Raw genomic sequence first — 26,027 nt, 5'->3', positions numbered from 1 at the left:
CAAAAAGTATTCAATCTATCAGGCTCGCATTCATTGGCCAAGTTAATCGTACTTTGACCTTTCGATATTCAGAACTGATTTATTTTTAGCTCCATCAGAAACTGAATTGCTTATGCTAATGAGGCAAATATTGCAGTAAATGGTTTGAACCCGGGGGTAACATGTGAAGGTGTAGTCTGATCGTCCGGGTGAGTGTAGTCCTGAGAAGGACTGTTGTCGGTGGCAGTGACTGACGTTTCGACAACCTGTGCGGAAGTCATCATCAGAGTCAAGTGAATGATTGTTGTCAGTAGAATGTTCTTATTCCAGTTCGTGTGAAATGATCGGTTGGTTTTGTCGTGATGTTATTGGCTGTAAGACTCAAGTGACGTAAGTCGTTCGTGATTGGTCTGTTTCGGTCTGTCGGTAAAGCTAGGTTGTTCTTTTTCGGTCGTTTGTGATGTTTATGTTGTGAATGAGTCGTTTGTATGGGGCGGGTAGTTGTTGACATCTGTTTAGGGGAGTCTGTTCTAAGTTAGTAAACCAGCTTTCCAGAGTCAGTCGTTGAAAATAGTCAGTGCTGTAGGTTAGGCATTGCGCAGAGTCCCAGTCAATGTTGTGGTTGGTAAGTCGATGGTGTTCAGCAATGTGATTGCTGACATCACCTTTCCTCGTCGCCCGTCTGTGTTCAGTCAGTCTTGTTGTGAGGTTTCTGCCAGTCTCACCGATGTAGGAGGCTTGGCAGTCGGAACAATTGATCTTATAAATCGTTCCCTGTCTGTTCCTCGGTTCGTCTTTGTCTTTAACGTTGGTTAGTAACTGACGTAGTGTGGTGATGGGTTTGTGGGCGACGCGGATATTGAAGGGTAGTAAGATGCGCGAGATGTTTTCAGACATACCTTTTATGTACGGTATGGTTGCTGTAGTCGTAGGGGTTGCGGTGTCGTTTGTTTCGGTAGTGGTAGTGGGTCGGTGAGTGTTTCGTCGGATGAAGTCGTTGTTGTAGTTGTTCTTCGTAAAAACACGGTGAAGGTATTTGTTCTCGTCGGATAAGCTGTCTGTCGAGTCACATACTAGTTGTGCGCGTCGTGTTAGAGTTCTGATAGTTGTGGCTTTGTGTGATGTAGGGTTGTAGGATGACTCGTCTAGTAATCTGTCGGTGTGTGTCGGTTTCCTGTAAACTGTCGTTCGTAATGAGTTGTCGTTGTGGCTTACCAGGCAGTCTAGAAAAGGAAGTTTGCCATTTTCTTCGACTTCTCTGGTAAACTGTATGTCAGTGTTTTGTTCGTTAAGGTGGTTGTGGAATGTTCGTTTGTCGTAGGTTCGTTCGTTTGTTGCCCTGTCTCGGCAACGAGAACTATCTGAGCCGACCAAGGATAACATCAGAAGCAGAATTGCCTCCACTATACAATCAACGTCACTACATGACAGCAACTTGACTAAAGACGAACAACGCGCACTGAAACGACTGAGAAACGACGAGAACATAGTTATCCTACCAGCCGACAAAGGACGAGTTACTGTTGATATGGACAAAACTGACTATCACGACAAAATGGACGCACTAGTTAACGAACATTCTACTGACAACAATCATTCACTTGACTCTGATGATGACTTCCGCACAGGTTGTCGAAACGTCAGTCACTGCCACCGACAACAGTCCTTCTCAGGACTACACTCACCCGGACGATCAGACTACACCTTCACGAGGCAAATATTGTAAACAAGGATTCCCCTATAGGGCAGATAACACTACCTAACAATTGAATCACTATCCAGCAGGCTGCGGTTGTTCAAAGGGCAGAAAACGCTATCCAGCGGATAAGTGTTACCAAAACGCACTGCACTATCCACCGGATAGAGATTTATCCATTGCATAGCATTATCCCTCCTTTGAACAACCGGAGCCAGATCTGTTGATGAGCCAAGTGGCCCATCAGGCTGGCACTTAACTCTGGTTTCCATAGCATGAAGGCACTAGGAGTATTGCTATCCCCCCCCCCCCCCCGGATGGGATGCTAGTTCATCAAAGGGTTATCCCCCAGGATTAAATTCACTGATGCTCATTTAAACACAACTGGGTGAAGAGATTCAACAAATCAGTGTTCACAAAACATAACGTACTATTCGCTGGATATACATATTTGTCCAGTGGATGGCACAGTCCATCCTTCAAACAACTAGGGGCTGTAATGACAAATTATTCCCGTGGAAACATTTACCAGACACTTACCTGCCATGCAAGGTGGGAAGCAACACTGCCCAGTCCCAAATAGTATGGCCATGTCTGATCACTGTTCATTCCAGCAAGAACAAGGCTGCTTAGCATGACAACACTAAATCTTGTTAACCAAGGTTTTGTTTGATCTCCAAATAGCAATGCTGTGGACTTGACACCAATTAAGACATCATCGTCCTTATCCTGTGTGAAAAAAATCAATAAAAAATCATCAAGGTGCCTCAAATCTAATGACAGATTTTGTTCATTTGTATGGTGTAATTATCCATGTTATGGAAGTCCTAAAATAAGCAATCATTGGTTCATTTTGATGACATTGAAAGAAGTCAAATCACGGCCAGGTGGGAACATTTCAGCAATAAGTTTTGAATGGAATTGGATGGAATAACATTGCACACCAATTGTAAAAGGCACAGTGTTCTCTGGGGATTTTTGGTAACTGGCCATAAAAAAAAAAACAAAAAAACAAAAACAAAAACTAGCCTACCAGGATTAAAATTTATTTCAGATCAAGACAGGTATGATACTCATGTGTCTAATTAAAGAACACTGTGAAGACATCTGGATTTCAATCTCCAACCCACACTTCTTAGCACCAAGGCCTCAACTAAAAATCAACCATATTTTTCCCAACTAAGACGTTTAGTAACATAATTACCAACATTCCAACGCATCTAGAGAACTGTCATTTTGCATTTCACTACACTAACCTGATGGGCATAGATAGTGTCATAAATGAGTGTCCAATTAATTCCTGCAACGTACAGTGGCAAACAAACTGACCAATCACAGCTTCCTTGAACTGCAGCATAGCCAAGAAGAGCACCCCAATTAAATGTCATCCCTGATTTAAAATAAGCACAGATAAGATTTAGTCAACTTCATTGTGTTCCACAGCTAAAAAGTAATTTATAATTTATTAGATTCGTCGACAGGCAGGGACACCGCAAGGGCTTGCACCAATTACTGCTTGTCCAGTAAACCCACCCATCCCATCCCAGGGGAGGACATCCACCACACAGTAATCTCATGTGTGGGAAATTAACGTCTCCTACCCCCAACCCTGCAGGAGACGGGGCCTACAGTTTATTCGTCCTTATCTGAGAAGACTAGAATATCTATCCATTTCTTGATATTAAGAAAGGTAGCAAATTCTCCTCAGTTATTTTAAGACCCTGAGTGTTGGTCTGTCATAGGATTTTGAAACTGGCTTCAGTGTTATGCTCATGATTCTTACAGTACCCTGTGCTGTGACTTTTTTTGCTCTCCAAGTTAAGTATCAACTATGAGGGTCCCCTATACTTTTTACATGAAGCGTGATTGGATGATTTTTTTTTCTGGTGAATCATGATTTGAATTTTTATTTATCTGTGATTAAAGATGGTAAGATCTATTCGTGTCCACATGAACACATTTTTTTTATAGAAATATGACCCATGAATTAAGGGCTGAATTAAACACGATTATGTGATGAATTTCCAGCTATTTTATTGTTTTTAAAATGTATGTATTGCTCCCAAACAACTGTGTTTAGATGTTGACAAGAGATGGACTTCATGTGGATCTGAACAAAAGTAACAAAACAGACCAGTCTACTGCCAGGGTCTTGAACAACTAAAATGAGACATTACATCATCTTTTGTCCCATAGACAAGAAGAGTAAAATAGTAATTCAGCATGGTGTCTTGAATTTTGCATGAATATGAAAGAGTTTTGGATATAATTTGTGATGCATAAAAAGGCTAACTATTTGTTTCTAAAGATTTGTACATTGTACAGGTGGAAGAACAATAGAACGCGTAGTCCCCTACTAGGTTCATCCACCTAAACCCAACCCACCCACCCACCCACCCCGGGGGAGGACATCCATCACACAGTAATCTCGTGCATGGGAAATTAACGTCTCCTACCCCTAACCCTGCAGGAGATGAGACCTCCATTTATTCGTCCCTATCTGAGAAGACTAGAATATCTACCCATTTCTTGATGTTATAGAAAGGAAGCATATTCTTCTCAATTATTTTTATTAAGACCTTGAGTGTTGGTCCGGCCGGGGCTCGAACCCTCGACCTCCCGCACAACAGTCCAGTGCTCTATCCATTGAGCTAACTGGGAGGCGGTTGCTATTTTTGCGTGACTGAGTTTTCCAAACGGGTATAGGTGACTCTCAACTATGAGATGAGCCGGGTGGGACATCCTTTAATGAAAGACATTAAAAAAACTTGTTCTCTTTCAGTTCCTAATTTGAACTATTTTTTTTTTGTTGTTACAGTACATTAAGAAGAACAATAAATCAGCATACCAAGGAAGGCCTGTGGCCAGTAAGTGATTCTTTTCATCAAAGGATATGTCACAACAAGTCCAAGGGATGCAGCTCCAAGGATAATACTGTGTTCAGATCAAGAAAAAAATTGGGGGAAACAGTGAAAAAAATGAAATCAAGGTCACAAGTGTGCAGCAAAGAAACATGTGTCCCAAGCAGGAATCAAACCTGAGACCTTTGCTTTTCATGGTTCAAAGCTTGATAGAGAACTCAGAGTATGTTAACTGAAGGTACTCTTCACCAGTATATTGGTGTTCAGGCCCGGACCCGCAGTGGGAGGATATCACGCCCCCAAGTGAGACTGGACTTGTGATGGGACCACCCTACTAAGGACATTTTTGTTGCATTAGTATTATGGGATATAGGAACATGTGCTTTTGCTTGAAGTTAGCAGTCTTTTCGTTGGATTAAAAGTGGTGATTTAAACCGTCATCGAAAGTTGAAGTTATTTAGTAGTCTGAACAAAACAATTGGTCAATATATTGATAGAGAGTTGGTTCATACATATATCTTATTAACCAAGCACAAGAGCCGTACTGGGAGAATATCGGCCCAATGTCTTGACAGTACGGACCGAGCTGCGCTTGGTCTGTACAAAAAAGACATAGGGCCGATATTCTTCCAGTACAGTCCCGAGCAAGCTTGGTTAATAAGAGATTTATTACACGACTGAAGTTCAAAGGGACACAAGTGCGGTATCATTCGGGACCATTCGGGATAGTGTCCGGTCCAATACTGAGAGAATATTGACCGGCAATAGGCATTTTGATTGGTTGATTTTAGTTATTGGCCCTCTGACTGCCCAAGTCGTGTAATAATAATCCAATAAATCAGCTGATATGACAGCTGACACTTGGCTGACACTCGGTCTACACTCACTCCACACTCAGTCAATAGTTGGCTGATATTCATTTGAGACTCTGTCGATAGTCAGTCGATTCGTCAGCTGAGATGTCTGTCTCCCTCCTGTGGACTCATATATTGACCGACACTAGGCTAATAGTTGGTTGCTATATCGACCAACTATAGCCTGGTTGTTGACAGACTATGGACCTAGTATCAATCTACTATTGACCAACTATAGACTGAGTGTTGACTGAGTGTTGACTAACATATCCATTGAGTTAAGATACAATAAATATATGAAGTTCACATATTTTGAACTGCAGTATTAGATACGTATGATGCACGATCCTCGCAGTAGATAGCGCTATTTACGCAATAGCGAAAATCAGACCTGAAAAAAATCAGGCCTATACGGTCAGTGGTTCGAGTCCCGTACAGGCCTGATTTTTTTCAGGTCTGATTTTCGCTATTGCATAAATAGCGCTATCTACTGCGAGGATCGTGCATCATACATATCCATTGAGTATCGACTGACTCTCAATCAAGGGTACCTACAATAAACATGACCCAGAACTCTACAACAAACAAAGCCAGGACTTAGGTTCATATGCATGACTTGTCCTGCATAGTGTACTAGGAATGTCAGAAGTGTCGTGAGCATCTTTCAAATTCTTTTAGTTTCCTAATCTAAGAGTTATTCATCATCATTGCAGCAAACAGTCTACTGAGAAGTATTGTTATGTTGTTTCAATCAGAAATTTAATAAAATAAATTAATAACTGAGTGGTGATGTTTTAGTACCTGTAGTTGTTGAGAGAGAGCAAAATAGACAGTCCTAAACTCAGTTGGGCTCCGAGAAATACCAATGCTTGAAAACGTGTCAGAGATCCAGCTGCCAGAGGTCTAGAAATAGTTCGAGTCACCTGATAGGAATTGCAAATTCTCCTCATCAGAAGATACACGTATTTAATCAATTCCTAAGGACATGCCATATTCATGTTATTTAACCCTCTAAGTCCCAGAAGTGATTTATACGTAACTTCTCCTAATAATCTCCTTACATTATCCAACAAACAGGTAATGAGAATACTCAAACTTATCAGGTAGAAGTTGTTTTGATTCTTGATCTAACACTTAATTCTTGCAACTAATTTACAAAGGAAAGTATAGCAGCTAGAGGAGAGAATTAACAATCAGATCTAAGCAGTTAAAGGGGATTAACCCTCTTCTACCCTAGCAGTTACGTTCTCCACTCTTAGAAATGTTTTGGACCAATGTTTCACCCGCTCACCTTCTTGTCAAAGTCAACATCCCACATGTCATTAATAGTACAACCCGCCCCTCTCATCACAAGTGACCCTACTCCAAAAAGGGTCAGCAATTTGAGGTCTGGTAAGGAGCCTGCGGGAGCTGCAAGTGCTATGCTCCAAGTGCACGGCAAATACAAGAGCCACGTTCCTATTGGTTTGTCGAAACGAATCAAACGGAGATACGGTTGTGCACCCGAAGGGCAACTGTCCACAAGGTTTGCCGTATTCAGCTGCCGTCGAGAATAATAGCACCTGCTTCCTCGTACTTTTGAGTGCCTCAGTTCGACACTGTACGGCCATTTTGAAAACTTAAGGGTACATCCGGAGCTAGGAAAAGAGTCATTTTCTGCAAACGTCGATTGAGTTCTTTGGAATGTGTTGGGTCTAGGCGTAAATTCTACTTTCGCGCGTTGCGCGGTGCAATTTTGAGAACCTTTTTGACAATCAAACCAAGACGTTCTGCCCCAGATGGTTGATCCACATAAGTGGCGCGCAAGAATCACCTTGTCAGTAAAAGATGAATTTCTATAAAAGCATTTGACCATAGATAAACTTGTTTTGAAAACTGGGAGGGTTTTCACAACAGTCAAGACCGCCATATTGTTTTTGGTTTTCTACTAAATCAGGCTTGGCCACTCACGCGATTACTATTGGTCAGATTATTGACAGCCAACCAATCAACTTCTCTCAATCTTTTAAAACCTCGCCGTCTCAAACTGCTTCTTGACCGAAATTCATTTAGCGCTAAAATTCGAATGTAAAGTTAGTCTCTCGTTTGTATTTCTATAAGGAGCGACAATAGTTAGTGATGGAGGTATATTCAAAGAAATCCGTTGAAGAACGACTTTTGAAAATGGGTAAAAAATTTGGATGGTTTGATCAGCCTAATTTGGGTGCGAAAATTGAAGAGGTAATTCAGCTTTTATCGAAATCATGATCAGTTTTTCTGAGGGAATGCTTGCATTGCACTAGCAAATGTTTGTTTTAGTATCTAGTCCATTGTATCTTTTATCTTAAGTTAACGCTTTTAAATCTACAATGTGTGTCATGAAATCTAAATGACTAAGAAGACTCTTCCTAGATCGTGACCAAAATCAGCTGTGCCTGCATGCCCGATTTTAACTACCTATTTCGAGCAAGGTATTCTAGCATACATGTATCTTGGTCTATGCGTGTTTTAATATTTGCGTGAGTGTCTAATCCATTCTGATGTTTTCAAATTCTTTCGTAGCTGGTCAAATTATCAAATGGTATCATCACAAATACCAAGTCAATTGTTCTGGTTAACGACTGCAGAAAAGAAATTAATGAGGAGGAGAACGACACTGGAAGTGTGATTATATATTCTAACGATACAAAAGACGTTGGCAATCACTTTGCTATCTGTGACGTTGTTTTAGGGGATGCTTCAAATGAAAATCAAGAATCCTCAACTGATTCTCAACACTGTGCAGAAATTTATTTTTCTGAAAACAATGATCTGATGACTGGCACACGTGGAAAAAGTTTGGAGAGGGACAGTTTGGGATCTAACATGGCAGAACTTTGCATTGAAGACGGACTGGAAACGGTAAACAGTACAGAAAGCACTGAAGCCTCCAAAGTTGAGGATTCTTGTTTTTATAACAACAGAGAAGAAAGCAGTATTGATAATGATGATGATGAGGGAAACACAGACATTACTGATGATGATCATGATGAGACCAAAAACAGAAATGATGATGAGTTTGATGCTGATGACAGTGCCAATGGGTGTAATCAGAATGATAATGATATCATAGAGGTAAAATCACCCATTATTACTGAAGAAGGCTTCTCATCTGCCTTAGATAATTCCTTGGAAATTAGTGACAGTTGCAGCAGGAATTCATCTGGGGAATTGATCAGGTCCAAGTCCAGGTAAGGTGAAGGCAAGGTGAATTAGTTTTCTTGCTTAAATACAAGGAATTTGCTTTTTCTGAAAATTCACATTGTAAAGAAATATCTTTATGTCTTAATAGGAATGACTGCAGCTATGATAGCAATGAAAATATCAGTTTATGTGCTAGTCCTGCAAAAGTCAGCGAGTTTACTGGACTTAATGAAACTGGTTCCTATCATAATAGTGACGAGCCATGTGACAGTAACAGTTTCAATAACAGACTTACCAGTACATACACTGATATTGATGATGATGATGTTGACAGTGAAGATGTACAATGCAATGGCCTAGAAGAAGAACAAGCTGAGATGTTTAACTTTGAGACAGATGATGACAGCAATGGTGCTGTATCAATAGATTTAACCAGGACCACACCCAGGTAAGCAGTCAATGAGCACAATTTTATTGGAAGACTTGCAAGTTTTTTTCTCTTTTAATGCGTATACTTTTATTTTTCCTACCTTTGTAGAAGCAACATCAATAACAACTTTGAAGATATTAATCAAGCTAACAGTCCAGTCAAGATTATTGACTGTGAGGTCTCCAAACTTCAAGAATTCAGCTCCCTTGATAACACTGACAGCTACTGTAGTGATAGTCAAGATGGCGACAAGGACCACAGGTGTTTAAACAAAAGCAATGACGACAAGTGTGATGATGATGATGACAGGGATCTCCTGGATAGTAAAATAAAGCAAAACTTAGTGATGTCTTCCTCGTTTGACTTTGACAGAAAAAGTGATGATGACAGCAATGATGATGATAATGATGAGGAAATGTATATATCAATAGAATCTATCAAAGCTAAAACCAGGTTAATTCAAATAAGTACCTACTCAAGGCAGTCTTTCTTTTCTCTCATAATTCTCCATAGTCTCTCTGTGACATGTAAACATTATAATTTTTTACAACCCTACTCTGTTCACAGTCTGGACATTGATGCTTCAGTTATGGGTTAAGAGTAAAATACTTTCTATCTAGGGTTTCACTGGTATACATAACTGAACATGACATTTTTTTGTCTTTTTTTTTTCATAGTATGGGTGCCAGTAACTGCTGTGTTGAAGTAACCAGTCCTGTAAAAGCTAGGTATTAAAAGCAACTTGACTACTTGCACATACATTTTATTTTTGTGTGTGTGTGTGTGTGTGTGTGTGTTGACTGATCAATTAATGAGAGGTAATTGACAATTAATAAATTATTCACACAAAAAATTTAGCAAGTGGATTATTAGTAGTAAATGATATTTCTTACTCATTGAATGTTTTTAGCTTAAGTGAAAGGTTGTTTGAGAAGTACAATCCAGAGAAGAGTACAAGTGATGATGTAGATGACTTTGAACAATGTAAGAAAATTTGTTTAATTTTTTAGCTTTCGTATGGCTACAGAATCTGATCACTGCATTATTTGATACCTGATCCTGAGACATATTAAATTCAGTAAAAAGATGATGTTTTTTACATAGTTTTACAGAATATCAGGACACCCAAACAATCAGAATTGTCTGCCAAAGAGAGAAAAACAGAATCAAGGTAACGGTATTGTAATTACACTGTGCATAAATTATTGTCTGAAAATGAGTTTATGATTCCTAATATTGAAACATTATGCAGGGATTTCATATATTTTGGAAGTAGGTGTGTATTAGAACTAAGTAGGCTGGAGACAGTTCAGTGGTAATCAAGGCAGATTTGTCACCAATCTATCTCTTCCGTCCATTCAACATGGCACACAGCAAACTGATCATGTTGTTCACCCAACAACCAAAAAGGAGACAAAATGTTAGCAAGAAACATGCAAAAACCAGGAGATAGAATGGCCATAGTAGCTAGCTGAATTGTGGAGAGTAGCTGCTGGAATTCGCAGGTTGCCAGCTCCTGATTATGATCATCAGTTGAAAGACTAACTGTACAGCGTATATAGACTCTATGTTGTCAGTCAAATGATTAACCTTTTAACTCCCAGGAGTGATTAACATGTAACTTCTCCCCATAGTATCCATACATTAAACAGCAAACAGGTAATGAGAATACTCAAACTTATCAAGAAGAACTTGTTATCCTGATTTAACACCAAATTCTCATAAATAATTAACAAGGGAGTGTGCAACAGCAAGAGGGAAGAATATTCAGTCAGATCTTAGGAGTCAAATGATTTTTATACAGTGTTGATTTCAGGGCTTGACACTAACTTTTCAACTTACTAGCCAAGTGGCTGGTGACAACATAAATGTTACAACAATTTCAGTTTGTTTACTAGCCAAACTAGGCTGTGGGGATCAAAAACCGCTAGCCAAAACTGAATTTCTACCAGTCTGTGGCTAGGTGGCTATGGTTAGTGTTAAGCCCTGGATTATACTGACAATTTTTTTGGCTACAGTCTAAACATGTTTATCGTGGATGATGATGAGGATGATGATGTATTTTGTGACCCTGGCTTCACTCCAGAACCTGATAAATCCTTTGATGATGATGACAAGGAAAACGAACATTACCTAGAGCTAGCAACACCAGGTACTTCAATCTGCTTTGAAAAAAAAAATGGGGAATAAGATGAGATAAAAGCCATCCTAGGGGAAAATGAACTTTTAAAGTTGTCTACTTTCCTTGCTAGTCATTTTTAGGTTTGGGTCTGCCCAGATTTTCACATTTTTTTTTTCGGTTTGAGCATGCATTGGAGCTTTCTTCAGCTGACTCTTTAAATATGCATTTTTCCCTCTTTTTTCAGTTACAGGTAATGCTCGTTCCAAGACTCCATTGACAAGTTTATCCTGGGGCGCCGCCATTAATTCAAGTAAGATAGAGAAGTTCTTCAGTGAGTGTCGAAAGTAATCTAGGATTGTTTTGGTTTCGTTTTATTTCTCTCTGTGATTGGTCCAGAAACTCACACCACTTTGTCAACCAATCAGATACCAACTGAACCCAATCACAACTTGATCACACGCATTTTTCCGCGCTTCAGTCAGTTTGCTTGATTTTACGTCGAGTTATCGTTAGCTACTCACCGTCCTTGCTACGATTGTGATTGCTTTGCTTTTGGCTTTACTACGCTAAATCGAAAAGCGCTCAGATTATCAAGCGGTTTGGTTGTCAATAAGATGAAGAAAATGCTCCGAGATTGCCACGGCTTAACATTTCTTTGCTATGTGATTGGCTTAGAGCTTGCACACTGTCCTAACCAATCAGACTCAAGACCTAAACTGATCGCGACTTGGTTGTCTGCGTTTTCCCGCGCCTTTATTTCCTCTGAGTTTTCATTGGCTCCTTGTAACATACCTCTGTTCTGATTGGCCACCGTAATCACATCGGTTTCTGGTGTTACAACACTTAATCGAAGAGCATTAAAACCAGATGAATTTTAACTAAATTTTGTTAGGTGAGTTTAGTCGTAGAAACTCCAATTTCAGTACACTGATGAATTGATAATAATATGATACATGATATATAGCATTACATAACGTCAAATTATATAGCAATTTATTTAGTCTGATACAAGTCAGACCAACTCCCAATCTTACACGGAAATTAGCTTGCAGTTATGACTGAAAAGAAAAGAAAATTTTTTCTGCCTTCTTTTCCTTTCCACAGCCCCATACCGTCCTTCTTTTCAGACACCCTTGACAGATTTCTCGTGGCGGACTCATAAAACTAAACCCAGATATGACAGTGGTGAGAAATTTATTTGTTGTTTTCCTTGCTTTCGTATATAAGTCCTTTTATTTCAATTTCATCATCCATTTTTTTTTTTTTTTTTTGCACTGCCTCTTTCAAGACGCGCTTGCGCTGGCCCTATGGTAAGTGCGCTGGACTCCGGGTCGAGGTTCGGGTTAGAGACGAGGCTAGATGGATGGACGGAACCCTTTATTTAAATACGGCATTTTATCAAATTAAAATATACAGCGATATTAAAATTTAGTTTACTTAAAATCCGTACGCAATACAAGTTATATATTTACTATTAGAAAGCTTAATGTTCTAGAACTAGTTTTGCTGGTGCTGATAGTAATAGTCCAGTAAACTTTTTTAGCGAAGTTTCTTCCTTTCAACTGTTTGGCAAATCATTCCAGATTCTTGCTCCAGTAAATGCAAAACTTTTTTGGTAAAAGTCTGTGCGACTTTTAGGGAGCGCAAGATTCATTCTGGAAGATCGCAGTCCATAATCATGAAAAGAGGCGCTATAGGTAAACATTTCAGACAGGTACAGGGGAGTGAGACCATTCAGTATTTTAAACATCAAAATGGCTTTTTGACGTTTTCTCATTGTTTCTAATGTCATCCAGCCTAATTTACAGAGAACATCACTAGATCTCTGCAAATAGGAAGCACCAGTGGCAGTTATTCGCGCTGCACGGTTTTGAAGCTTTTGCAAATTAACAATCTGTGTTTCACTTATACTATCCCAAACAATGCAACAATATGTAAAGTAAGGCTCAATTATTGACCTGTAAATGTCAATTAGGTTTTCTGTTTTTAGAAAAGGTTTAACCTTTAGATAGATAGATAGATAGATAGATAGATAGATAGATAGATAGATAGATAGATAGATAGATAGATAGATAGATGGATGGATGGATAGATAATCTTTATTTATCCACGGACAATTCATCAGCTATAAATAATAAAACATTTAAAATATATAACAGTATCAACATGCATCAAATGGATCAGATACTATTATGAAAACTATAGACCACTTTCATGAATGGCTGCCGGATTAATATTCTTTTGTTTAAATTTAAATTAGCCCTTCTGACCTCGTTCCCCAGTACAAAATTCAAAAGAAGACATCTCAAGCGAGGCCATAAGGGCTAATTTAAATTTAAACAAGAGAATATTAATCCGGCAGCCATTTATGAAAGTGATCTATACTTAAAACCTAAACCTAACTAAAACTGCTTTTCACGAATGCCGTGCCGCAACGTACTTCTTTAATTAAACGCTTAAATAACCCAAGGGACTCTGCTTGTCTTATATCACTGTTCCAAAGGGTGGCGCCACTGTAGCTAAAGCTATTCTTATAATAGTTTGTGCGCGGCGATGGAACATTAAGCTTATTCTCAGAGTCCCTTAGGTTATACGCAGTTACTTGCCTTTCAATTTTAGAACGTAAATAGTCTGGAGCTAAGCCGTGCAGAGACTTATAGACCATTGTGGCTCTTTGTATACCGTTGAATAAAAATATAGAAAAAGTAAATTTGTCTGGTACAATTTTTAAATAAGCGCTGCACTTGTGGCGCGCAAAATTAAATAAGCTCCGCGGCGCTTATTCGAGTAAATACGGTAGTCGCTTCTTGCTATGGAAACCGGGAAAAGTTACAACTGGATGGGCCACCTGGATCGACTACCGTAAACCGTCTTACTACCGCGCTCTCACCTCACCTTGATCTTGCCTCTTCTTCTTAGGAATGCCACCAGCTAAACCTTCTCGACCTAAAAGCGTGTTGGAGAATGTCCTTACCTCGTACACTACCGAGAAAGATTTTAAGAAGAACAAGGAGAAACTTGTGAGGGATCTCTTTGAATTGTACAACCAAACAGTCTTTGACAATCAAGTAAGAACTGATACCATATTATCATAATATGATAGAGGAAAATAAAGATTTTTCTTGTCTGTTTGGAGTCATAGTGTATTTGAAGTGAGTGACTGGTTTGTAATTCACAAGACATGCCATTCTCGAGAGAGAGTCATTATTACTATTAGTAAACAACTGCTATTGGTATAGGTATGGTTCCCTGCTAGTCGCTAAAACGAAAATTGCGGTAATAAATTACTACTTTTTACTTTCAAGAACAGGAACCCTTATTTTTGCTCATAAACTTGTTTCTGTTCAATTACTCAAACAAAGAAAATTTTAAAAAAACCTTCAGTTTTCCACGGTGAAACTTTGAAGTGTGAGGTAGGGATATTCTGTTAAATCCTTTTGTAGAATTTTTATTGTTCACGTTGAGGTTTATTAATATCACATACGTCCAGCCATGACTATTTTGAACTGTTTATCGTCAGCTGCCGTCAGATTTCCAGATAACATGGAATCCGAGAATGCGGAGCACCGCTGGCTTCTGTTATTACAGCAGGTAGCTTTTCAAATTTTTTTTTTTTCCGGCGAGAGTGACTTCTGTAACATACCGCACCTTTTGAGTCAATATCAAAACCTTGGTGAGTTTTGCAGAAGGTCTCATATTTGATATACATTTTATGAGCTCCTGCTGCTTAGTTTGTGAAAATGTTTGGGCAGAATTCCACTGTTATATTGAGCAATCGTGATACTTAGACAACTGCATGCTTAATGCACAATTTTCAGTTGATTGTCGATAGAAATCGGTGTAAGACTTGCCTCACTTATTCATCCAATCAAGTTCAAAATTATAACCAATAGTGACTTCGGTCATTCGCGTTTTCCCGCGCTTTAGCCAGTTTGTCCTTTTTTTACCTTAAGCTGTTATTGGCACCTTTGACATTTGTATTTGTTTCAACCAGCCGTTGTCACTGCTGCGCCTTTGGTTTCAACGACACTCTGTCGTAGTTTTCGTGAAATTGTGCCCATGCGACTATTACATTTTTTTTTTTCTAGGAAAAGTAGTCTTCGTGTGGCCAGGATAGAATTGGCAGACAAAGTTATTGATTCCGCAGGTAAGTTAGGTTGATTTGTACCACAATGTTTCCGTTGTCCTCGTATTGTGGGGTAAAAGAGAGCGTTTTACTCAATTTGACCCGCGGGCCAGTTGAGAAAAGTTTTCATGTCAAAAGCAATCCGAGATGGTAATGGTTTTGTTTTACGTCGCTCTTTGATTGGTCCTTAAAACTCGCGCCACAATGTCAGCCGATCTAAGACCAGGCGGGTGTTGGTCATTCGCTTTTCCCGCGCTTTAGGAAGTTTCCCAGTGTTCACTTTCAATTTTCCTTGGTTTCTTGCAACATTTTTCTTCTCTCTGATTGGCCATAGTAATAAAAAAGATAGAAATTGTGCAGAAAGTAATCGAGCACCAGTCGCATTATTTGTCTGACCACTGGTTTGTCATCGTAAGCTGTTATTTGTACGCCCTCTTTAAATAAAGCTGACTTACTTTCGTACTTAAGTCGTTCTGTCACTTTTTAAATAACCACTTTTGTAACTTGCAGATCGCTTGCGTGACACATTAATACACGAGATGTGTCACGCTGCTGCCTGGTTAATTAGCGGAGTCAAAGCTGGTCACGGACCCGTTTGGAAAAAATGGTAAGAAAGCTCTCTATGAAATTACAACCCTATTTTATTCAATTTAACTTTTTACAAATGTAGTAACTGCAGCCTGAACTCTATTTTACAGTACTGTCTCTTTGTCTTTGCTTCTTCTCTAGGACATTGCGTGCAAATCATGTTCATCAAGACTTGCCCCCGATCTCGCGGTGCCACAGCTACACCATCAATGCTAAATATACGTACAGGTGTACCAACTGTGGGAACACGTGAGTATCTTTATGAAGTGTGCTTACACTTCCGGATATCTTCAGTGGTGGATCGTTACCGCTGATCATTATGCTCGTTTTTCCGCCCGCGGGAAGGTTTGAGACGAGTAGGGAAGAGGTTTCACGCTAGACCTCTTGCAGACCCCTGTCCGGTTCGCGTTACTCAAGGCGTCCTACTTTCTCGCAGGCAAAAAAAACGTTCGTGTCCAAGCTCTAATAATAATGGCCTGGGTGCTAGTCAGTCGTTTAACATTGGGGCTGGGAAAGGGTTCTATCAAAGACACGAGTAACAGGGTTCATACTGGAAAACCTGAAAAGTCCTGGATATCTGCTCAACTCAAGCAGTAAAGTTTTCAGAATTTACGTTATGAGAAATCTAAGTAGCATGTAGGTGAAATTTGGTTTACTGAAAAAAATCAATCTAAGTCTGGAAAAGAGTCCGGGAAAAGTACTTGGAATTTTTTTCTGAGAAAGAGTACAAACACTGGACTAATTATATGCTGGTGATCTTCATCTGGCCGTTTTTATCCATTATTAGGTTCGGACGTCATTCTAAGTCAGTAAATTTGGAGAAAAGTCGATGTGCTTATTGTCACAGGTAAATTGTTGACTTTTTTTAGTGTGTTAGTTGTAGCGTGTCGTTGTCCTAGAGAGAAATGTCCGGGGTAGTTTACCGCCTAAAAAAATCTCACACATTTTGATCGAGTCTTGTTTTTCTTTCGAACAGAATTACCTTAAACTTGAAAGATACTGATAAAGTGATAAAATTAGGAGAAGAGCATGAAGGCGATTGCAAAGTTAGAGGGATTAAGGATCAGGCTAGGAATGGAGATTATTAATATTAATATTAAAACCAATTGTGAATGACGACCTTGACAAATTTTGAGGCGAAGGTGATTGGTTTTATCATCTGAGTTGATTGGTTTTATCAACTGAGTTGATAAATGTAAATAGGCCATCCTAAAGAGTCTCTACTGCAGACATTTCAAACGTTAGCCTCTTGTCGGAGCAAAGGAAGCTTGGGAACTCTTTGATGAAGGGCTAACGTTTGAAACATCAGCTTTAGGAAGTCTTTGCGGTATCCAATATACGTTATCAACTCCTTTGGTAAAACAAAATTATCTTATAAGTCTAGGTAAAGTTGAAAACAAAAACTTAGAGCACAGCCTTTGCTCGATCTCAACTTTCAATGTGCCCTTTCTATCACATGACCAAGTCACGTGTAACGAACGCACCGGTAACATTTCTCAATGGTTACCCGAGCCATACATTTTATTCTTGACCAGTGGTTTCTGTAATACTGAGAAATGAATTACACTAAATCTAACTACCGACTAAATCAAACTACACGAAATAAACTCGGCGAAATGAAAGCTTAAAACATACCTGACGGTTTGGATCTAAAGAGACACAAGACGAAGCATTACAAACCTACAACTACTTAACATTAATGAAACTTATATAAGAACGATCCTTCGCAGTAAAGCACTATTTGAGCAATAGTGGAAATACGTCTCATAACCGCAGTTCACTCATATGTTTCATATATTTGTTGTTGTTCGATTTATCATCTACGGGTTTATATCGAATTAATTTGATGGCCTGCTCCCAGTTGGCTTGTTAGCTCAATTGGTAGAGCGCTGCACTAGTATCGCAGAGGTCAGTGGTTCGAATCCCGTACAGGCCTGAAATTTTTTTCAGGTCTGATTTCCACTATTGCTCAAATAGTGCTTTACTGCGAAGGATCGTTCTTATATACGTCTCATAACCGCAGTTCACTCATATGTTTCATATGTTTGTTATTAATGAAACTATTCGCGCGAAAACTAAAATATATACTGACGCGAGGGGACTGAACCCTACTATGTGGATGCACCGCTGGCCCTCAAAATTTGTTGTAACATAATGGTTGTGAAGGAGATTACCTTGTAATTGTTCTAATAACCTATTAGTTCAGAGCGAATGACGAAGGGCTTACTGTTGAGGTGTGAGCTTACTGTCATCAATATACATTATCAACTCAGTTGATAAAACCAAATTATAATATATATTTTCTCAACTTTAGAACTTTCCTCAAGGTCGGAAATTGTTTAAGTTTCTTTCTGTCACCATGTCTTTTATTACAGCCGCCTGGAGCTTGTTCCACAGTTGAAGAAGGATGGCACTCCACAAATTCGCACTCCCAGTCGATTTGCCTTGTTCGTCAAAGAAAACTACGCTCGTATCAAAGGCGACCATGAAACATTTTCTCACCAGGATGTCATGAAAGCGTTAAGCTCGGAGTTCTCCGAACTAAGTACAAAATAGCGAGCTGACATTAAAAAAAACATGTCAATTACTTACAGAGTATGAAAAATTTTACTGTGGCTAGGTATCCTCTGATACATTTCGTAAACCTGTGGCCTATCGCTTGTTAATCATTGAGCCTGCGATATGTAAAAAGCGGTTATATCATGCTCGTTTTTAGTTGAAGATTGTCTGGGAATAAGACTTCTCTAGGACATCATACCATCAAGGCTCAGCGCGAACGTGTCCCGATTGTCCACCCTTGTATTATAAGGGTTCTCGTAGAACTTCGCAGATTTTCATCAAGCGACGAGGCAAACTGTTTGTGCGAATGAAAAACCTGATAATAGGTTTCATAGCGTTTGAGGTGGTTTATTTTACGCGCCATCGGAATGTTTGGTCCATGGCGTATTTTAGCATCTAAGACGCTTACACTACCTTGCGCGGATTCAAATTGCCTTCAGTAGCGCAACCTAAAAATGTTTCAATAGTTTTCCGCGAGAATAGATTTAAAGCCCTTAGTTCGCTTTGTTAACGATTTTCATCCGCTTGCAACTATACATCAAAAGTCAACAAAAGCAAGCCTTGAAGATTATTTTATTTCACTAAAGCTGTCAATACCTCTGGAACTACTTTAAAAATTTACTCAGTGCACGTATGAAATACTGTATCATCCCTAATTGTGGACACGTTTTGAACGCAACGTCAGTCTTGTTGTGTTTTGAATAAAGTTGCGTTCAATAAGGTCATTTTTGTCAAGTGTCTTATATTTCTTTATTCGATAATTCTTCGCGTTTTTTAAACATATTGTTTAGTTATATTATGTGCGATTCAATTCGTAGCTTTGATCCCTGAATACAAATGAATAAAGGCTGATAGTTTCGAAAGAAACTGTTTGGGGCTGCGTCGGTGGGAGTAACGAAATAATTTGGATATATCAACAAAGTTGAAATGGTAAATTGGCCACCGTAACGATTACAAAAGCTGACGTTTCGAGCGTTAGCCCTTCGTCGGAGCGAAAGACGAAGGGCTAACGCTCGAAACGTCAGCTTTTGTAATCGTTACGGTGGCCAATTTACCATTTCAACTTTGTTGATATATCCAAATTATTTGATCCCTAAAGCCTCGAGAGACGGAAAGATCCAATGAGAGAGACTGTTTCCGTGGTATCCTCTAGAATAAGAAGAAGAGCTTGGAGACAAGCTGATAAAACAGATGAATTCGCCCTACATCTCGAAGATTTTCGGATACTTTTGAATGTTATTGGTATGTAGAGTAGTTAAAAATATCACAATAATTTAGGTGTTTTGTATCTTATAAATGCAAGCAGACGAGAATGTGTTACTGAAAAAAAAAAAAAAAAAACTTGGGACAATTGTTCTGAAAACGAGTTTAGGCAGCAAAACGACCTCAAATTACCAGCCTCTCGCTCCAGGCCCTGGCGACGTACTGCGTCCGAAAGTGATTGATTGCCTCGTCCTCTTCAGCGCCAAAGCTTTGCGCTCCAAGAATGATCTTGGACTGGAATGCTGGGCTGCTTGCTGTAAAGGTCTCCCACACTTGAAAACCTCTCTCGCCTATAGCCTGCAGCTCGCCGCGGAGTTGGCACAACAGTTCTGAGCGAATCTCCTCAAACTTTGAGCAGGACAGCAGGAAATGTTCCACAGTTATGTTTTCGTCTCCGTCACAGTGGTAACATTTCGGGCTTCCTTCTCTTTCCTGTCGGCGAATCGTTCCCTTGTAGTTCTTGGCGTCTGGCGGCGAACTGAAAGAATGCGGATACCGTGAATGAATAAGAGATAAGTGCAGTAAAATACTATATTTACTACAAACGGATAATTAACAATTATTCCACGAGTGCGCGTTGAATATGAGATGATAGATAGCCAACGAGGCGCGTAGCGCCGAGTTGGTTATAATCATCTCATATCCAACAAGCGCGAGTGGAATAATTATTTTATTAAAAACTCCTCCGAGAAATTATTATTTTGTAAGAAAAAAACGGATTTTTAGCTCCCTTTTGATTTTAAGCTGACGCGTACGCTTGCCATATTTGTAGATTATGGTATACAATGGATATATGAAGTTCATATATTTTGAACTGCGGTATTAAATACGTATGATGCGCGATCCTTCGCAGTAGATAGCGCTATTTATGCAATAGCGAAAATCAGACCTGAAAAAAATCAGGCCTGTACGGGATTCGAACCACTGACCTCTGAGATACTAGTGCAGCGCTCTACCAATTGAGCTAACAAGCCAACTGGGAGCAGGCCGTTAAGTTGATTCGTAATAAACCCGTGATGATCATACGTATTTAGTACCGCAGTTCAAAATATATGAACTTCATATATCCATTGTATCGGATTTATCATCACGGGTTTATTACGAATCAACTTAACGGCCTGCTCCCAGTTGGCTTGTTAGCTCAATTGGTAGAGCGCTGCACTAGTATCGCAGAGGTCAGTGGTTCGAGTCCCGTACAGGCCTGATTTTTTTCAGGTCTGATTTTCGCTATTGCATAAATAGCGCTATCTACTGCGAAGGATCGTGCATCATACAGATTATGGTATATTGGCTCATACACCATAATGGCTAAGCCAATAAAAAGCCTTGAATTGCATTATCCAATGATCCAGTTTTTAATAAATTGGTCTTAGTTTATACTAAAACATTGGATAACGTTGAAGGCACGCTCTGATTGGCTTCTTAAACTCCGAGTATCCTTCGTTGTTCACATTCGAACAACGCGCGCGGAATTTGCGCCCGTTGCAGGAATAAGTGAGTTAAAATCATCTTTTTTTGGGGTCTATTATCTCACTATTGAAGCATATACTAAAACAACCATTCGCCTCAGTTCGGTGGCAAGCGGTGAATATTTACCGAAAATATCTGCCCATGATATCGTAAGGTCTAAGCTTGAATCCAGTTTCACAAATCTTCAAGGAATTGTCGTTCATTAAACCGTGATTCAATCATATTTGTACTTGACGTCTCGCGCTATCAATTTTCAGTTATGAGTTCACAACGGACCAACTGACGAATTCACAGAATTGCCTATCACACCATAACTTGACCCATTTCAGCTCAAAAGGCCAGAATTAACAAAAACTCTTGACAAACGCGCTAAAATCTTAATTAATTATGTCGGATTTATCAAATCATTAGGGACCTTAAGAAACCACGACGGCGACGGCAAAGAGGACGTGGAAAACCAAGAGATCTAATTGGCAGAACAATAGCTCAGCACGTGCGTTTTGAAACTTTGTACATTTCTTAGCCGTCCTATGCAAAACAACAACGTGAAATCGCCAAAATTTGCGTCTCTGCGAACCGAAACCGCGACGGCAAATTATTTTAATTTCCATCTGGAACTCAACGGCTACTTCATACGTCATGCTGAAGTTGAGCTGTGGTACTGTATGAGACAGTAAGCTCCTACAGCCATTTTTGAAATTCTAACTAAGAGTAGAAATTCGTTTTTTAATCGAAGTCTTTCTTGGCGTCGCCGTTGTGGTTTCTTAAGGTCCCTATTGACACATGAGAACGGGTAATTGCAAAGATAAATTGATTTCACCTTAATACTGTTTCTTTTATTTGACACAGAACGTCAGGGTATTTCAAATTGCATTTTCTGAGTTGAGCGAAGGCCAGATAAAGGCAGCCCCTCCTTTCTGGCGAATTCTGTCGTGCTATTCAAGAAAAATCAATGAAAAAAATTTGATGCCAGTGTGCCGCGCGGATCCTAAGTGCGCCTCACAACCAGAGTTCAGCGTGGCGCGCTAATTTTTTTATTTTTGGCGCTTTTTTCCCTTTTTTTTATGCTGATTTCTTTTTTGACTTTGTCGAAAGAACGGAGGGACCGATCGTAGTCTAAACGGAAGCGTCCGTGTTACAGTTAGATAAATAGCTGCTAATTTGAAATTGAACGCGAACCTGCTCAAATCTTAGAGCAAATTTTTTTTTTAAAAACAGAATCACAAAATACGGGCCAATGATTCACAGCGAAAGTCACACGAAGTGTCACTGCAAATTGATGGCCGGCGTAGAAAAATTTCATTGTAAACAAATGGTCTACTTGTCAATAAGTTTACATTCAGCCAAAAATCTTAATGTTTTTTAGACCGACTTAGACAATATACCAGCGGGCAATTTAAATATTTCTGAGAAAGATCTGAAAACTGCTTCGCAACAGTTTCAAAAGGACTCCTAGAGTAAGATGGTGAAAACCTCGCGGTTCAAATAACACTTTACGGATTTGGCTACATCAACGTTTCTGCATATCGATCGCGAAACACGGCGTTAAAAAGTGCTGACAGTTTTTTGTTTCATTCAACAGAACAAATGTTCAACGATTTCCATATTATCGGATGGGCGGATACCAAACATGCCGTGAACAAATCGTCGAAAGCTAAAATGGTTTTCGACTACTGAAAACACAGAGCAGCCAGATTACTGAATCGTGTAAGTCCACGACATGTCTAAGAATAAAAAAAGCTTTTTCAAGTCTGAAAAAATGAATTTACCTCAGATTGTGCGCAATCTGCTTGTTTTCACGAACATTTTCACTTGATATGCTCACAAGGCTTCGGAATTTCATCCTCTCCGATGTATCTCAAGTTTCAAATGAATGCAACGCCGGCAATAGCCCTTGCTTGAGTTTATTCGTTTCAGTTAATTCAACTGTGTTTTGTTCTTTTATGGTCATGACTTTAGCGAATGCAGTTTGTTCATGCGTTCGTTATTCAGTGAACCGATGGAATAGCTTTCGGTGACGGAATGAGAACGATGCGCTATTTTCCAACGCTTTGCGAATTTTAAAGAGCCTCAAGCCAAAATCGGCCCTTGAAAGGAAAGCAAATGACAAAATTTAAAATTCTTTTGATGTTTTGAGGCATCCACAACATTTAATAATAGCTGGATATATGATAATGTTTTTATTTGAGGCAGGTGTTGCGGTAAAAGTGTGAAAGAAAACTTAGAACAGGCGGAACCTGTTGCTTTGTATTGCCGGAAAGCATGGTCTATACTTATTGTGCTCCGTTGGAAAAAGGCATCCTTTTAATTACGGGAACATCAAACATGAAAGACTGTCCGTTGTAACAAAGAAGTAGGTCGGTATCAAGGAGGGTTTTTGGCGGCAGTTCTAACTTAAAAGAGCGAATTATAAGTTTATACCCGTGAAAGACGGAAAAATTAATTCTATCAAATCAATACACAAAGCATTTTCATTGTTTCAGTTATAATTTAAGTTGTTGATTTAATGGAAACAATTTCTGCAGGTGCTCAGAAATTAAAGAAAGGCCTTCCTTCAAACAAGATGGGTCATTTTACTTGCAAATATGTTGGCCACTAAAAAAAGAAAATAACAGTTGTTTCTCAGAGTGCATTGTGCAAAAACCAAATGATCACTTAGCAGAAACTGATCAGTTTTGTTGTAAACCGAAAAAGGGAAGAAAGTAGCATTTCTTGTGAAAGCTTATTTCTTTTAACAGTGCTTTGTTTTGTCAATTTCCATCGACTGATTTTAATTTAAGAACTTATTACAACTTGAAGTTTCTAAGACTCAAACTAGCTCTAAATCGAAAGGAAATTTGCGGGGCAAAATTCGACATGAATGGGAATGGCGAGAATTTGATCCGCGGCCTTAGAACACTCTTCACTGGCAAAGGAAAATGCAATTTTTCCGAGAAAACGTTCTTTCTTCTTGGAGATTTACGAACAAAAGGAAATACCCTAAGAGATGGTCCTTCTGTCTTGTTTTTATCCGAGGCATAATAAAGTTTTTGTTTCATTTGTTTGGAATTCCTATTTGTTTCGATTCATTGGACCGCCATGTTTGTTAATGCAAGTTGTAGAACCCAGTCACTAAGTCAACTCTCAGATGAAGGGACACGGTATTTTGGTTCGTGTGCGCGCGTCTCCTAGACTATTCTGCGCGCTCTCCCGTTGTGAAATGACGTTCCCATCCTCTTGCTAAATCCATCTATTGACTGAGAATGTTGACAGGAATTTTCTAGGATACCTCTTGAATAACCGCCGGTATCGTTTTTTGGGGGTGGAAGGAAACCAGTCCACATTGATAAAAGTTAAAGAGTTGTAGTAAAGAACCAAATCGCTGACAACGTTTTTTGAGGATAATCTGTGTAAAACAGCATTTCCGATTGCGCTCTGCTGATTCAAGCGCGGATGCGCACCAGTTTTAAAAAAGCAACCCAGTGACTCTGGGTATTCCTTTAATTTTATATCACTGCGACTTGAACCTTTAAAAAGGCGATTTTGTTGTCAATCTACTCACCATCATGCCTGTTTTCGGATTACAAGTAACATTTTTTTAGAAAAAACTATTTACGTCCTAATATCGGTGTGCATTCTCTCCACACTCGATCAGTGTTCCCCATATCTTTCCTAAAGAACTGACAAGAAGAAATGGTAAGTAAAAGATTACCGTGTTCGCATACACGTGTGCTAGACTCCGAGTGCAAAGGTAATATCCATCCCCAAAACATGAACCAACGTGAGGATCTTTAAAAATAATGTTTGTTTTCCCAGAATCACATATCGACGATACTTTAGACAGATGTTCTTTTTTTACATTCTCAATCCTGTTTGTTCTACAGTCACGATTTGCTTACTGTTTTTGACGGTACATTTACAAAGAGCAAACTTTGCTAACTGTTTGCTAACAAGTATAGTCCAAATGATTTGAAAACTCAAAAGCGGCCTGACTCTCTTTTGTTGAAAGCCATTTAAATTCTCGCCCATTTTTGTCATATTTACTAATTCGACTGCTGCGTTATCTTCGTAGGGCCACCGGCGCCAAATCACTATTCAGCTGTTCTCCTTTGATCTATTTAACGAAACCCTCGTTCGGCCAGGCCAGGTTAAATATGCGACAGAGTGGCGTACGACGGGGAAACTACAGCTGTAATACGCACGTGCTCTAGTTGTAGCGTGCGCACTCATTTTCTGTTCGAGTTATATCGTCTAGGGCGGGCGAGACAAGGTGTTTACATGCGAAAAAGTTGACCCCCTACCAGGGTTACTCTACCTGTTGAGGTGAGATAACTTGTCCCCCGAGTCGTGTGTATGTTCCTGAACAAGATCACTGAACCATGATTTTGTAACTCATCAGTCACTACCTAGCTTGAAAGTTAAGCTCTCGACCACTTTGGAGAGCTGCTCATGTGACCAACAAGCCGCTTACCTGGGAGTCATATGGGACTTTTCTCTTTGAATTTAGTTGAACAAAACAGCGTGCTCTGCAAGGTGAGTTATCAACGAGCATACTCAGGCCTTCATTCAAGGTTGCCGCTGTGGCGAAAGCATCTCTTCGCCTGCGAGAGCAGTTTATATTTGAGGTCTCGAGACGATTAAATTCTACTATGTTCACTCCCGTGATCTCGTTAGTAATATTCCATACTGTCTGCTATACAATTTTATGACGCTGGTTTCAAGAATTTGGTATTAGATCAACTGATAATCTACCGAAATAAAGTTTTTCCTAATTCTCATCACTTGTCCACTTGGATGATATTGTATTGGTATTGTAACGAGAAATTCTGTCTTGGTCACTCGTGGGTATGACCGAAGAAAGAAATAATAATAATTTTTCATAATTATCACTGCTAATCGCCGTCGCAAAGCACAGCAACGACGCAGCTCAACAAGGTC

General features: G+C 39.4%; 3 protein-coding genes across 9 annotated transcripts in view; 1 reads left to right on the top strand and 2 right to left on the bottom strand.

The window, feature by feature from the left end:
* LOC111338473 (4-hydroxybenzoate polyprenyltransferase, mitochondrial) overlaps positions 1-7,302 on the bottom strand; it is a 12,309-nt gene extending 5,007 nt beyond the window's left edge. For both annotated transcript variants that reach the window (XM_022944993.2, XM_022944992.2), the window contains exons 1-5: positions 6,682-7,302; positions 6,192-6,313; positions 4,524-4,609; positions 2,932-3,065; positions 2,216-2,404 (exon numbers count right to left, since the gene is read on the bottom strand). In XM_022944993.2, the coding sequence (XP_022800728.1) occupies positions 2,216-2,404; positions 2,932-3,065; positions 4,524-4,609; positions 6,192-6,313; positions 6,682-7,299 (1,149 nt within the window). In that variant the 5' untranslated portion in view covers positions 7,300-7,302. The remainder of the gene's footprint in view (positions 1-2,215; positions 2,405-2,931; positions 3,066-4,523; positions 4,610-6,191; positions 6,314-6,681) is intronic.
* On the top strand, positions 7,292-19,102 carry LOC111338472 (uncharacterized). 4 transcript variants are annotated; one of them, XM_022944988.2, is made up of 17 exons: positions 7,292-7,610; positions 7,932-8,599; positions 8,887-9,000; positions 9,091-9,435; positions 9,660-9,710; positions 9,893-9,966; positions 10,087-10,153; positions 11,001-11,134; positions 11,349-11,414; positions 12,209-12,289; positions 14,024-14,172; positions 14,625-14,695; positions 15,193-15,251; positions 15,741-15,837; positions 15,960-16,067; positions 16,606-16,665; positions 18,194-19,102. In XM_022944988.2, exons 1-17 carry the CDS (start codon positions 7,509-7,511, stop codon positions 18,372-18,374), a joined length of 2,427 nt encoding a protein of 808 aa, XP_022800723.1. In that variant the 5' UTR covers positions 7,292-7,508; the 3' UTR covers positions 18,375-19,102. The 4 variants fall into 4 exon arrangements, with proteins under 4 accessions (XP_022800723.1, XP_022800724.1, XP_022800722.1 ...); XM_022944989.2 differs by having other exon boundaries at positions 8,701-9,000; positions 9,091-9,243; XM_022944987.2 differs by having other exon boundaries at positions 8,701-9,000; positions 9,091-9,399.
* Positions 18,935-26,027, bottom strand: LOC111338463 (uncharacterized). 3 transcript variants are annotated; one of them, XM_022944972.2, is made up of 2 exons: positions 25,561-26,027; positions 18,935-20,118 (listed from the first exon to the last, which is right to left on the bottom strand). In XM_022944972.2, exons 1-2 carry the CDS (start codon positions 25,569-25,571, stop codon positions 19,764-19,766), a joined length of 366 nt encoding a protein of 121 aa, XP_022800707.1. In that variant the 5' UTR covers positions 25,572-26,027; the 3' UTR covers positions 18,935-19,763. The 3 variants fall into 3 exon arrangements, with proteins under 3 accessions (XP_022800707.1, XP_022800706.1, XP_088588898.1); XM_022944971.2 differs by lacking the exon at positions 25,561-26,027 and adding an exon at positions 22,880-23,523; XM_088732772.1 differs by lacking the exon at positions 25,561-26,027 and adding an exon at positions 21,237-21,409.

Source organism: Stylophora pistillata, chromosome 9 (genome assembly GCF_964205215.1).
Source record: "Stylophora pistillata chromosome 9, jaStyPist1.2, whole genome shotgun sequence".
Lineage (NCBI taxonomy): Eukaryota > Metazoa > Cnidaria > Anthozoa > Scleractinia > Pocilloporidae > Stylophora > Stylophora pistillata.
Note: the sequence above shows the minus strand (reverse complement) of the source record. Positions and strands in the feature narration are given on the sequence as shown.